The sequence below is a fragment of the Lampetra planeri genome, chromosome 64 (genome assembly GCF_965212315.1).
Source record: "Lampetra planeri chromosome 64, kcLamPlan1.2.h2, whole genome shotgun sequence".
In the NCBI taxonomy this organism is placed as follows: domain Eukaryota; kingdom Metazoa; phylum Chordata; class Hyperoartia; order Petromyzontiformes; family Petromyzontidae; genus Lampetra; species Lampetra planeri.
The window spans coordinates 1,698,505-1,713,540 of record NC_136170.1 but is presented as its reverse complement, the minus strand read 5'-3'; the positions used below and the strand labels follow the sequence as shown (position 1 = coordinate 1,713,540).

Here is a 15,036-nt window from a genome sequence, read left to right as displayed (position 1 = left end):
ACCGCCACCACCGCCACCGCCACCACCGCCACCGCCACCACCGCCACTATCACCACCGCCACCACCAGCACCACCAGCACTGCCACTGCCACCACCGCCACCACCAGCATCATCACCACCACCACCACCAGCAAGCAGTACCATGAAAGGAACTCGTGAAAATCCTTCAAGTGTATATTTAAGGGCAGCTAATCCGCAAGTTGTATGTTTCAACGTAGTTTGACTGGGCAATTTGGCTTAAGAGCCGTTTAATTTTAACACGAAACAATGACAAAGGTCCCCCGTGTAGCCTTCACAGACTGCTGGGACAAGTGCTGTTAGCGAGCACCTATAAAGGCCGGCACGGCACACGAGGGGGTGGGTGGCCAGCACCGCGCCCGGCCGCCTTTGTCTCCCCACTGGCGATGATTTTACTACACACAGCACCCAGGTACTAATTTGAGGCCGAGTCTACCTAGGGGGAGGCCCAGGACCGATTCAGATGATCGTCACTGGGTGGTGGCCGTGAGCGGGAATCGAACCCGGGTTGCCAGGTTCGGAGCGAAGCGCGGCGCTAACCGCTGCACCACCGCTCCCCCCACCACCGCCACCACCGCCGCCACCACCGCTACCACCGCCACCACCGCTCCCCACCACCACCGCCACCACCACCACCGCTCCCCACCACCGCCACCTCCGCCGCCACCACCGCCGCCGCCACCGCCACCCGCCACCACCACCGCTCCCCTACCACCGCCCACCACCGCCACCACCGCTCCCCACCACCACCACCGCCGCCACCACCGCCACCACCACCACCGCCACCACCGCCACCGCCGCCACCCGCCACCCCCACCACAACCACCGCCACCACCACCACCGCCACCGCCACCACTACCGCCGCGGGTTATTTTTACCCCTCGCCCGCGTCCTCCTCTCGTCCAGAGCCACGGCTTCCAGAGTGGCTGCGGGAACACCGCGGGGGGGGGAAGGGGGGAATCGTCGCTCACCGTCGCGGTCGCCCCACCGGCATCGGCACTGCCGCCGATCGAACGTCGTCGACCATCGATCCGATTACCGGAGCGTGCGTCTGTGTGCGTGCGCATGCGTGTGTTTGTTTGTGTGTGCGCGTGTGTGTGCGTGCGTGCCACGTGCGTGTGTTTGTGTGTGCATGCGTGTGTGCATGCGTGTGTGTGCGTGTCCACACGCGTGTGTTTGTTTGTGTGTGCGTATGTGCGTGTGTGTGCGCATGCCTGCCACGTGCGTGTGCATGCGTGTGCACGTGCGCAATTTCGACTTCCCGCCGTGCAAAGCTGCGTCGGGGCCGCGTTACCGCTACCCCCCACCGCCTGCCCCCCCCCACCGCCTGCCCCCCCACCACCTGCCCCCCCACCGCCTGCCCCCCCACCGCCTGCCCCCCCACCGCCTGCCCCCACCGCCTGCCCCCACCACGGTATCACATTGTGCTGAACAACATCGAAGTCTTAGCGCGACGCAAATAATCCGTCGCTCTCGCGCGCGTTTTGCGAGTTGCCGTGCCAGGCGACATCCGCGGCGTATTTATAATGATGCGCGCCGCGCGCGCGGCCGCTCACGCGCTGCGTATCGGCCCCATAAATACGAGAATCGGAATATCTATCTGGACTGCGGGGGGCAATCCCGACGGGTCCACAGGTGTCTGGCGAAGGGGCGACCGGGGGTCAGAGAGTGACAACAACAGCGCCACGGGGGGGGGGGGGGGGGGGTGCGGCAAGTCGACTTGAACGCCGCCAGTCGATCATCAACAACCGAGGTGGACATCGAATCGTCCCGGCTCCAGCCTGTACGCCGAACTTCTTTGGCACCATACGTAGGGAACCATGCGGTGGAAGGACAACAAACTATGGGTTTCTGTGCGAGTCTGTGGGTTTCTGTGTTAGTCTATGTGTCTCTGTGTTAGTCTGTGGGTCTCTGTGTGAGTCTATGGGTCTCTGTGTGAGTCTGTGGGTCTCTGTGTGAGTCTGTGGGTTTCTGTTTGAGTCTATGGGTCTCTGTCTATGGGTCTCTGTGTGAGTCTATGGGTCTCTGTGTAAGTCTATGGGTCTCTGTGTGAGTCTATGGGTCTCTGTGTGAGTCTGTGGGTCTCTGTGTGAGTCTGTGGGTCTCTGTGTGAGTCTGTGGGTCTCTGTGTGAGTCTGTGGGTCTCTGTGCAGATGTAGATACCACTGGTTCTTTACGTTCTGCAGATGTAGATGCCACCATCGCCACCGTCTATTGCGCGGCGGTTGAACTTCCGACTCTCCGTCCGAATGGGCAACTGGACATTCTTTCAGGGTTGTTCGTATCTCTCTGAAAGTCCATACGTCGAATGTTTGTAAGTAGATGAGTCCCTGTATGGACAACGCCATGGTGGCTAGGAGATGTTAACTACCTCGTCAGGTATACAGGAGGTCGTGGGTTCGATCCCGACCCGAGTTTGCGTGTCTCTCCCCGTGGTCACGTGAATTTTTCTCCGGGTCCTCCTGTTTTTCCCCTCCACGTTTAGAATCAACATCACGCCAGGTCGCTTCTGAAGAAGAGTTGCTATATAGCAGGTCAGTGTGGGCCTTGGTAAAATAAAAAAAATAGAGTTAAATAACAATAATAAACACTCTCTTCTATACTATGAGACCTCCTTTACCAGTGGCAAAATATAGTCATAGGTTTTTACCCTTTCAACTGGTACAAAAAATGACACCTTTATACGAGGAGTCAAAATGTCTTTGAGTTGTACGCCTTTTAGCGTCATCTGGTCCAACACCAATGGAGACTAGGCTCTAAGAAAAGCTGTCTCGGGTGTGGACCAATCAACTTCAAGGACAGTGCATATCATTATCATCATCAGAGTTGTTTCTTTTTGTTTGCATTTTGACTGCTTGTGTTGTGGTTATTGCAAACATGATGCCTTGTATAAAGGTGTCAGTTTTTGTACCAGTTGAAAGGGTAAAAACCTATTACTACTACTCTCTTCTGTATATGCGTGTGTCCAATTGTATTCTAGATTTGAAGCTTTCGTGACTGCAAGGATTCATATTCTTGTGTTTTTTCGGTAAAGTCACGTAGGTAAAACAAAATTAAAATAAATAAAAGTAAAATAAAAATGAAATAAAAATCACGACGTTTCGGAGGCAATTCCGTCTTCAGGTGGAATTTTTATTTGATTTTTATTTTCCTTTTATTAATTTTAATTTTTTTACCTACGTGACTTTACCGAAAAAACACAAGAATATGTCCAATTGTATGTTGTACTACAGCGCCCCCACGTGGCAAATACGCGTCGTGCCAGCTGCGTCTGTTGTTCAGAATCAAAACATTTATTTATTCAAACTGGAGGAATCCGATGAGCTCTCAAGCTCTTTTTCCTCTTCCTTCACAAGATATCCGGTGAACAGTTGCCGCTGTGAGTGGGACGTCCGCTTCATGACGGACACCGCGACTGCTCGATAACTAGCGGTCGACTCAACCCCCCCCACGCGCGCACTCACACTTCACGTCGCCGACGGCATCGGCGACGTCCGCTCCTTCCTCGCCGTCCCTCTCCTCTCAAGCCATCACCACCACCACCACGGCCACCACCACCGCCGCCGCCACCGCCGCCGCCACCGCCGCCATCACCGCCGCCACCACCGCCGCCATCACCGCCGCCACCGCCGCCACCACCGCCACCACCACCGCCACCATCACCACCGCCACCACCACCGCCGCCATCACCACCGCCACCACCACCGCCACCATCACCACCGCCACCATCACCACCGCCACCACCGCCGCCACCGCCGCCACCGCCGCCACCACCACCGCCACCATCACCACCGCCACCACCACCGCCGCCATCACCACCGCCACCACCGCCGCCACCGCCGCCACCACCACCGCCACCATCACCACCGCCACCATCACCGCCGCCACCACCGCAACCACCGCCATCACCACCATCACAGCCACCACCGCCACCGCCACCACCACCACCACCGCAATCACCACCACCACCGCCGCCATCACCGCCACCACTGCCACCACCGCCGCCCACTACCACCCCGTACAACCGCTTAGATTCACGTCGTTTTCCATATTCGTCCTCGCGCCTTTCAGGGAGGCACCGCCGCCTACCTCCCCCGACGTAAACCGGGGTGGGTATTACCGTAAATATATAAATATAAATAACAGGCGACGTTCCGGGCAATGGGCCTTCTTCATAGCACACGGACAAACCCTTCGAATGATCGACGAGCCATCAGCTGCCAAACGAACTAATTTGTGTAAAAGAAATGTGTGTGTATATATATAAAAAATGTTAACGTGCACGGATCAGAGAGGCGGATATTGATGAGGACAGAGGAGCAGTAACGGAAAAGTGCACATGGAAGCGTGGGAGAGATGCGCGCTGGCAATCACCGCGGCAGACGGAGAGAGGAGCGCGGGGACCAGAGGGACACGAGAGGGGGGTTCGGGGGGCGAAGAGATCGCAGGCGATGACATCAGAGGCAATGACATCACAGGGGATGACATCGCAGGGGATGACATCGCAGGCAATGACATCGCAGGCAATGACATCACTGGGGATGACAATGACATCGCAGGTGATGTCATTGAAGCCGATGACATCGCAGGCAATGACATCGCAGGTGATGACATCAGTGGGGATGACATCGCAGCCAATGACATCGCAGCCAATGACATCACTGGGGATGACAATGACATCGCAGGTGATGTCATCGAAGCCGATGACATCACAGCCGATGACATCGCAGCCAATGACATCACTGGGGATGACAATGACATCGCAGGTGATGTCATCGAAGCCGATGACATCACAGCCGATGACATCGCAGCCAATGACATCACTGGGGATGACAATGATATCGCAGGTGATGTCATCGAAGACGATGACATCGCAGCCAATGACATCAGTGGGGATGACATCGCAGGCAATGACATTGCAGGCAATGACATCACTGGGGATGACAATGACATCGCAGGTGATGACATCGAAGCCGATGACATCGCAGCCAATGACATCACTGGGGATGACATCGCTGCTCGATGGAGGCCTGTGGAGTCCTCCATCCAGCAGCGGATCGATCGTGGCTGACGACGACGACGATGCTGCGTGTGATTGTCTACTTCCAGGGCCCGCGGCCCGATCGCCCCCCTGTGGACCGGGGGCGGAGTCGACCCGTGTGGCGCCAACTCACCGTTCGCGAAATGGTTGTCGCCGGCGACAGAGTCGATGGGGACCTTCTCGTACTTGCCAGGAGCCACCATCACGAACTTGAAGCGCTTGCCGCTGGGGTTGCCCTGCCAAGGGAAGGGCAGGCGGGCAAGGCAGTGAGCGAGTGGTGAGTGAGTAGTGAGCGATTGAGTAGTGAGCGAGGAGTGAGTAGCGAGTGAGTGAGTAGCGAGCGAGTGGCGAACGAGTGAGTAGTGACTGAGTAGACAGTGAGTAGTGAGTGAGTAGTGAGCGAGCGAGTGAGTAGTGAGTGAGTGAGTGAGTAGCGAGTGAGCAAGTAGTGAGTAGTAAGCGAGTGAGTGTGAGTAGTGAGCGAGTGAGTAGCGAGTTAGTCGTGAGTGAGTAACAAGTGAGCGAGTGAGGAGCGACCGAGTGGTGAGCAAGTAATGAGCGATTGAGTCGTGAGTGAGTAATGAGCGAGTTAGTGGTGAGTGAGCGAGCGAGCGAGTGAGTAATGAGCAAGTAGCGAGCGAGTAGTGAGTGAGTGATTAGCGAGTGAGTAGTGAGTGAGTGAGCAGCGAGTGAGTAGTGAGTGAGTAGTGAGTGAGGAGTGAGTGAGTGATTAGCGAGTGAGTAGTGAGTGAGTGAGCAGCGAGTGAGTAGTGAGTGAGTAGTGAGTGAGGAGTGAGTGAGTGAGCAGCGAGTGAGTAGTGAGTGAGTAGTGAGTGAGGAGTGAGTGAGTGAGCAGCGAGTGAGAAATGAGTGAGTAGTGAGTGAGGAGTGAGTGAGTGAGCAGCGAGTGAGTAGTGAGTGAGTGAGCAGCGAGTGAGAAATGAGTGAGTAGTGAGTGAGGAGTGAGTGAGTGAGCAGCGAGTGAGTAGCGAGTGAGCAAGTGAGCGAGTGAGTAGTGAGTGAGTGAGTGTGTGAGCGAGTGAGTGAGTAGTGAGTGAGTGAGTAGCGAGCGAGTAGCGAGTGAGTAGTGAGTAGCAAGCGATCGAGTGGCGAGCGAGTGAGTAGTGAGTGAGTGAGTGTGTGAGCGAGTGAGTGAGTAGTGAGTGAGTGAGTGTGTGAGCGAGTGAGTGAGTAGTGAGTGAGTGAGTAGCGAGCGAGTAGCGAGTGAGTAGTGAGTAGCAAGCGATCGAGTGGCGAGCGAGTGAGTAATGAGTGAGTTAGTGGTGACTGAGTGAGTGAGTAATGAGCAAGTAGCGAGCGATTAGTGAGTAGTGAGTGAGCAGCGAGTGAGTAGCGTGTGAGTAGTGAGTGAGTAGCGTGTGAGTAGTGAGTGAGTAGTGAGTGAGTGAGCAGCGAGTGAGTAGTGATTGAGTGGCGAGCGATTAGTGAGTAGTGAGTGAGCAGCGCGTGAGTAGTGAGTGAGTAGCGTGTGAGTAGTGAGTGAGTGAGTAGTGAGTGAGTAGTGAGTGAGTAGCGAGTGAGTAGTGAGTGAGTGAGTAGTGAGTAGTGAGTAGTGAGTGAGTAGTGAGTGAGTGAGTAGTGAGTAGTGAGTGAGTGAGTAGTGAGTGAGTGAGTAGTGAGTGAGTGAGTAGTGAGTGAGTGAGTGGCGAGTGAGTAGTGAGTGAGTGAGTAGTGAGTGAGTGGCGAGTGAGTCACCTTGCTGGGAGCTGCAGCTGATTTCTCCGGTGGGCTGCCGGCGCTCGGCTTACTCTCCCAGATGCTCTTCTTCGTGGAGACATCACCCGGTCGGATGTCCTGCACACCAGCATCAACATCATCGTCATCATCGTCATCATCGTCATCATCGTCATCATCGTCGACGTCATCATCATCATCGTCGTCATCGTTATCATCATCGACGTCTTCATCATCATCGACATCTTCATCGTCGTCGTCGATGTCATCATCGTCGACGTAATCATCATCGACGTCATCATCATCGACGTCATCATCATCATCATCGACGTCATTATCATCATCATCGATGTCATCATCATTATCATCATCGAAGTCATCATCATCGACGTCATCATCGACGTCATCATCAACATCATCGAGGTCGTCATCATCATCATCATCGACGACATCATCGTCATCATCATCGACGTCATCATCGACGTCATCATCATCGACGTCATCAGCGTCATCATCATCATCATCATCATCGAAATCGTCAACACAAGACATCAGGATCTCTGAGTCTGCGGACATTTAAAAAATGCGTCTTAAAATCTATTCATACGTTTCTACATATTAAATGTTTAGTTCATTTACTAAATTATTTTTAAGATGTATTTATATTATTTTTATGCTGATTGTCCTGCTGCTGCTTTGTCCTGCGCTTGGAGGTCCTTGATGAAAAGCGCTATACACATACAATTACTTCCATCGTCGTCATCATCGTCGTCACCGTCGTCATCATCGTTATCATCGTCGTCGTTATCACCGTTATCATCGTTATCGTCATCATTATCGTCGTTATCAACACCATCGTCATCAACGTCACCACCATCGTCGTCAGAGAGGCCACCGTCCCCACCATTCTCCCCATCAACGTCGTGTCACATCGTCATCACCGTCACCGTCACTATCCCATTAACTGCATCTTGCAGTGCACTTTGCACGCAGTGCGTCTCCCTGCTCAAAAAGCGCGGGCATTCCACGTTCTCATGGCGGTGGGGGCAAGTCCATCCATCCAATAATTATCACCGTTAAACTTCCTGCAATGTGGTGGTGGTGGTGGTGTTTATCAACCCCAGGAGGATGATTGGCCGACTCAATGTTGACCTGGTTTTGAACTCCTCGCCCTGGTGACACAGCAAGTGCACGGTGCGCAGGCCAGTGGGTTAGTCTCACCGCAAACTTTGATATGTCACCCAGCAAGCGAGGAACGTTGGGGGGGGGGGGGCGGGGAGGGGGGGGGGGAAAGGGGTGCAAACGTCGAGCCAACGTTGCCCCAACATTAAGCCGACATTGGGACAAGCTCACCGGCTCAGTCCTGGTGAGCTCGCGAAATTAAATGGCACGCAACAACTTGCGTGCACATGCTCACCGGCGGCGCGTGTTAACTCGGCGCCAGAGTTGGGGTTTTAAGCGCGCGATTTTTTGTTGTTGCTATAAACAAACAAAAGGCAAACGGAAAGGGTCAAACCCCCACTCGGGCGTTGTAGATTCTCACCTCTCGCCCGCTAAATTCTCAAATCTGACGAAAGAGAAGACACGCCGCACACACCAACAAAAGACAAAGATCCCACTCCCCCCCCGCCCCCCCGTTGCAGCCTTAACCGGCGTTTTGGGAAAAGTGCTGTTTAGGAGGAGGCACCTATGAAGGCCGGCACGGCACGCAAGTGGGTAGGTGGCCAGCACCATGTCCGTCCACCCGTTGTCTATACATACGGCACTAGTACTGGTTCAGATAATCGTCACTGGTGTTGGAGGCGGAGCCTGAGTGTTAGAGGCGGAACCTGAGCCAGGCCCGAGTGTTGGAGGCGGAGCCTGAGCCAGGCCCGAGTGTTGGAGGCGGAGCCTGAGCCAGGCCCGAGTGTTGGAGGCGGAGCCTGAGCCAGGCCCCAAGTGTTGGAGGCGGAGCCTGAGCCGGACCCCGAGTGTTGGAGGCTGAGCCTGAGCCAGGCCCCAAGTGTTGGAGGATGAGCCTGAGCCAGGCCCGAGTGTTGGAGGCGGAGCCTGAACCAGGCCCGAGTGTTGGAGGCGGAGCCTGAGCCAGGCCCAAGTGTTGGAGGCGGAGCCTGAGCCAGGCCCCGAGTGTTGGAGGCGGAGCCTGAACCAGGCCGTGGCTCAGAGTACGGCTTAGAAAATAGTCTCAACGCTCTTCTCTATAACCCCCATGTACGTCTCTGTACCACGACGCACTCCTCTGTGCCCCCAAGTCCCCCGTGTACCTGTCTGTACCACTGTGTACGCCTGCGGGTACCCCTCTCTCTCTGTACACTGTGTACCAACTCTGAACTTGCGCGTGACCCTCGGTGCCCCTTCTGTACCCCCGTGTACCACCACGCACTTCTGTGTACCCCTTGTGCACCCCTGTGTGTGTGTACCCCCGTGAGCCACGTACGGAGGGACGGGCGGCGCTCCCCTTAGCGGTTCCCTCCTCGTTCTTGTTGCTCCACTGGCTGATTCGGCTCGCGATGCCGACGTTCAAACCCGACACGTCCTGCAGGGAGACACAGGAGAAACATGAGACACACGCAGGGAGACGCGGGGATACAGGGGTGGTACAGGGGACACACACAAGGACATGCGGGGACACAGGGGAGACACAGGAGATGCACATGGACACCCGGGGACATAGGGGAGGTACAGGACACACACACACGGACACACGGGGACATGGGGGGTACAAGGGAGACACGCAGGAACACACGGGGAGGTGAAGGGGATAGACGCAGGGCCACAGGGGAGGTACAGGGGACACACACAGGGACACGCGGGGACACAGGGGAGACACGGAGGAAGATGTGGGGACAGGTGGAGGCTCAGAGATGATGCGAAGGAGACGCACAAGGAAAACACGCACGGAGACCGGGGGGGGGGGGGGGGGACATGAAGACACACGGTTTTCTCCGTATTCTGGCACAGGGAAATTGAGTTTTCAGGTCCATACGGCGTACAGCTGTTTCAATACGGGCAAAAACATTTTTTTTGTGTTTCTCTCTTGTGATGGGACTTTGTAGGATGAACGTTGAGTTTTATGAGGGGCACGGGGTGACCAATAAGGTCTAGAATTGGTCTGTAATAAGTAGGGCACTGATAAGGGATTGACAGCTGTGCTCCCTTCGCCGACTGTGCGTGACGAATGAATGGACGGTCTAATTAAATTAAAATAAAAGGTGGAACGTCAAGGAAAGCATTTCCAGAAGAAAATCGAATAATTCAAACCGCTTTTTAAGTAAGTTTTTGTGTCTTCTTCTGCACCTGATGTTGAAAACAAATCTCACGGTGGTTGTCAAGGAAGCGGGCCCCCCCCCCCCGAACTCGTAGCTTGGGGGGGGGGGGTTGGGTAGGGGGGCGTCAAGGCACCCTCCACCCCCCCCCCGCCCCCCGCGCTACCACGGTGAGCCGTACCCGGGTGGGGTTGCCGCGTGGCGACGTTGGAGAGGCCACGTCGCCGCGCTCGAAGAGGCTCTTCCTGAGCGCCACGCTGTCCGCCGGCAGGGGAACCTCCACCGCCAGTGGGCGCACCGCCCGGCCGGAGCCCCGCACCGCACTCTGCTGCACCGCGCAACGGAGCACAGGCACACAGGTTCTTCCATGTCGCCCACAGACCCGTAGACTCGCAGAGAGACCCATAGACTCACAGAGACCCGTAGACTCACACAGAGACCCACGGACTCGCACAGAGACCCGTAGACTCACACAGATACCCATAGACTCGCAAAGAGACCCATAGACTCACAGAGACCCATAGACTCACACAGAGACCCATAGACTCACACAGAGAACCATAGACTCACACAGAGAACCATAGACTCACACAGAGAACCATAGACTCACACAGATGCCAATAGACTCACACAGAGAACCATAGACTCACACAGAGAACCATAGACTCACACAGAGAACCATAGACTCACACAGAGACCAATAGACTCACAGACACCCATAGACTCACAGAGAGACCCATAGACTCACACAGAGAACCATAGACTCACACAGAGACCCGTAGACTCACAGAGACCCGTAGACTCACACAGAGACCCATAGACTCGCAAAGAAACCAATAGACTCACAGAGACCCATAGACTCACAGAGAGACCCATAGAATCACACAGAGAACCATAGACTCACACAGAGAACCATAGACTCACACAGAGACCCATAGACTCACACAGAGACCAATAGACTCACAGACACCCAGAGACTCGCAAAGAGACCCATAGACTCACACAGAGACCCATAGACTCGCGCAGAGACCCATAGACTCACAGAGAACCATAGACTCGCACAGAGACCCATAGACTCACACAGAGAACCATATACTCACACAGAGACCCATAGACTCACACAGAGACCCATAGACTTACACAGAGAACCAATAGACTCACAGAGACCAATAGACTCGCAAAGAGACCCATAGACTCACAGAGAACCATAAACTCACAGAGACCCATAGACTCACAGAGACCAATAGACTCGCGCAGAGATCTCTAACGAATGCAGAATGGTCATCATAATCACAGTAGCGATGATTCACCACTCCGCTCCGGGCGATCTCGCGCAGCCCCCCGACAATACACAAGTGTGAAAACACCCCCGACGTCACCGTGCCGTCAACCCCAACAATGGTTTCAAACGTGTGGCGGCCCTCACACTGACTTATCGGAGAAAGTTGCCCGCCCCCCCCCCCCCCCGCCATGAAAATTAGTGGAAAATGCCGCTCCAGATCGACGTCGTCAGGTGGAACGAAGGAGGCAGCAGCAGTTGGAGGAGGAGGGAGGAGGAGGGAGGAGGAGGGAGGAGGGAGGAGGAGGGAGGAGGAGGGAGGAGGAGGGAGGGAGGAGGGGGGAGGAGGAGGGAGGAGGAGGAGGGAGGGAGGAGGGGGGAGGAGGAGGGAGGGAGCAGGAGGGAGGAGGAGGGAGGAGGAGGGAGGAGGAGGGAGGGAGGAGGGGGGAGGAGGAGGGAGGGAGCAGGAGGGAGGAGGAGGGAGGAGGAGGGAGGAGGAGGGAGGGAGGAGGGTGGAGGAGGAGGAGGGAGGAGGAGGGAGGAGGAGGGAGGAGGAGGGAGGGAGGAGGGGGGAGGGAGGAAGGGGGAGGGAGCAGGAGGGGGGGGAGGGGGGAAGAGGGGGGAGGGAGAGGGGAGGGAGGGAGGGAGGGGGGAGGGAGGGGGGAGGAGGGAGGGGGGAGGAGGACGAAGAGCAATAAAAACAAGACCAAGAAGAATGAGAAAAAGAGAAAGGAGGACTTCGCTTTCTGGAGCTGTGGACACGCGTCCGGGGCGATCTCTCGCGTCAGGGGCCCCTCACCTCGACGGCGCTCGTGTACAGCTTGGTGTCGATCTTCGATATCGGCCGTGGCGACTTGAGGCTGTAGCTGTGGACAGGAGTTTCAACGCCGTTAGGCCCTCCCCCGTCGTTCATCCGAGCTCGTCATCACCGATCGTCGTCGGAGGTGCAGGCATCTCGTCGTTGCCTCTGCCCCCCCCCCCCACCACCACAGCGTGGCCCTGGCATGGCCCCAGTACAGCTCGGTTGTGCAGTAGCGTAAGAAGGGGGGGGGGGGGGCAATGTGTGCGAGACGACGACGAGGGGGGTCGAGGGGGGGGGGTCACATGACTCACCTCCGCTGCACCGTTTTGTTCAAGAACTCGGATCGGTCGCTGATCTGCAAACGCACAACACGCAAACTCCACGTCACTCGGGCTCGCATCCCAGGGCCACTGCCCCACCACTCTCCCCACCCTCCTCCCCCGCCTCCCACCCCTCTGTGGTTATTCTGCAGGCACTCAGTGTCAAGACGTTAACTACCTCGCCTGGTGTACAGGAGATCGTGGGTGCGATCCAGACCCTGACGCCTGCTGTATAATGGATCTTGCGAGTCTCTCATCATCATCACGGTGGCTATGAGATGTTAACTACCTCGCCTGGTGTACAGCAGGTCGTGGGTTCGATTCCGACCCTGACGCCTGCTGCTGCTGTATATTTGCAGTTTGCGTTTCTCATCATCATCACGGTGGCTAGGAGATGTTGACTACCTCGCCTGGTATACAGGAGGTCGTGGGTTCGATCCCAACCCTGACGCCTGCTGTATATATGGAGTTTGCGTCTCTCTCTCCCTCCAGATTCAGAATCGACGTCGCGAGTTGAGAGTATTTGGCTGCTGCTAGAAATGTCCACGTGATGGTGATGATGATGAGCCCACTCCATTGACATATCATTTGTGATATCCAGAGCTACACAGCTCAGCGGGGCCTTACCTGTTAAAATAAAAAATAAATAAAAATTGTTTCATGAAAGTTACGTCTTTCATGAAACACGGAACCCTAGTTCCGTGTCTCTCTCCGCAGAGAACAAATCTAACCGCTGTGCGCGGATCAACTTTAATATGTTTGTGGCTGCAGACCCGGAAGGAGGATGTTCTTCCATTAGACGGGTTTGCTGGACGATGACATGGGACGTGAGTCGGTGGATAATCGCACGCTCACGCATGCAGGCATGCACGCACGCGCAACTCTAACACACGTGCGGCAACTCCGCCAGAGGAGCGATGCAAGGTCAGGGGTCAAACTACACGAGAGCGAGGTCAGGGGTCAAACTGCGAGAGCGAGATCAGGGGTCAAACTGCGCGAGCGAGGTCAGGGGTCAAACTACACGAGAGCGAGGTCAGGGGTCAAACTACACGAGAGCGAGGTCAGGGGTCAAACTGCGCGAGCGAGGTCAGGGGTCAAACTACACGAGAGCGAGGTCAGGGGTCAAACTGCGCGAGCGAGGTCAGGGGTCAAACTGCGCGAGCGAGGGCTTCACGGGAGAGAGGAATGTGCATGTACATAGCGGCCTCTAGCGGCCGCAGCAGCGTGGTCAACGGGTCAACCCCGCACATTTAAAAGGGGTGCAATAGATCGTCGCGATCGCCAAGGTAAGAGCTGGAATACCGAACGGCGATTGGACGGCGGTGCAGCCCCCGCTCGCGTGCAGTTAGTTGGGGCATGGGGGGGGTGTTGTGGGGGAAAGGGTGGGAGAGGGGGAATGAGTTAAAGACGTCGGAACGATGGGGAGCACACACGGTGGACACGACCCGGGACCAGGATTCCCTTCCGCTCTGCCGTTCCGTTTCGCATCCCCCCCCGGGGCGAGGCCGTTTCAAGAGATGTTAACTACCTCGCCTGGTATACAGGAGGTCACGGGTTCGATCCTCACCCCGACGCCTGCTGCTGTATATTTGGAGTTTGCGGTGTCTCTCTCTCTCTCTCTCCCCATGGTCACGTGGATTTTTCTCCGGGTCCTCCAGTTTTTTTTCGCCTCCGCGTTTACAATCGACGTTTAGAGTATCTGTCTGCCGTCAATTTCCACGCGATGACGACGACGACGATGATCATGAGCCCACTGCGTTAAGCCATCATTTGCGATGGCCAGCGTTGAGCTACGTTGCTCAGTGGGGACTTACCTGCTAAAATATTTTATTTTTAGTTTAATAAAAAGCCAGCCCGTCCGCCCCGGGGGCTCGGACCGCGAGCCTCCGCAACGAGCGCCCCCGGCAGCAGGGAAACAAGCCGCAGGCTGCAACAAAAACGCAGCCGGCGTGTACCCCCCAATGTTCCGAGCGGGTTAGTACTAGCAGCCAGACGCTGTGCCGGGAGATGGAGCAGCCACACACGCGCACGCGCACGCACACAGACAGAGACAGACGGGATTAAGGTGTCAAAACCAGAGACCCCCACCCCCCGCACGGGGGAATTTCAACTCACCGCCACCAAAGCCTCGGGCTCTCCCAGCTCCTCAAGATCGGTGCCCTGAGAGAGAAGAGGAATAGCCACACAGAGAGAGAGAGAGAAAGAGAGAGAGAGGCAAAACAGCGACCAAAAGAAAACCACCCGATTACACCTGGCGCGACAATCACGTCGCTTTACCCGGCCCAAGCCACACGCTCAGACAGCGACGGAGCAGAGGGGGGCGGGGTGCAGTTAGATAAGAGGATGGGGAACGCGCAGGGGGGGGGTGGCAGGGGTGGTGGTGGTACCACTTGGGTTGCCACCTGTTCCTGGGTTTTCCCGGGAACTTCCGCTTGTTGAGCAAGGCAGCTGCTGCTGCTGCTGCTGCGGCAGCTGTACCGGGGTAGAAATTAAATCTCTTCAAGTCTTCGCGGGAACAGTTGTGGGAATAATAATGATGATGACGATGACGATGCACATTCAAGACGTAGTTCTGCCCTGCCCTTCTAACTTCCTGGATTTCATTCCAAACTTCC

General features: G+C 56.0%; 1 protein-coding gene across 4 annotated transcripts in view; it reads right to left on the bottom strand.

Annotated features, from left to right (window-relative positions):
• LOC144737076 (uncharacterized) overlaps positions 1-15,036 on the bottom strand; it is an 86,941-nt gene that overhangs the window by 5,804 nt on the left and 66,101 nt on the right. For 2 of the 4 annotated variants that reach the window (XM_078619735.1, XM_078619736.1), the window contains 7 exons: positions 14,537-14,581; positions 12,413-12,456; positions 12,099-12,165; positions 10,202-10,348; positions 9,192-9,290; positions 6,776-6,874; positions 5,193-5,295 (listed from right to left, as the gene is read on the bottom strand). In XM_078619735.1, coding sequence (XP_078475861.1) covers positions 5,193-5,295; positions 6,776-6,874; positions 9,192-9,290; positions 10,202-10,348; positions 12,099-12,165; positions 12,413-12,456; positions 14,537-14,581 — 604 coding nt within the window. The remainder of the gene's footprint in view (positions 1-5,192; positions 5,296-6,775; positions 6,875-9,191; positions 9,291-10,201; positions 10,349-12,098; positions 12,166-12,412; positions 12,457-14,536; positions 14,582-15,036) is intronic. The other 2 variants (XM_078619737.1, XM_078619738.1) reach the window with 2 other exon arrangements.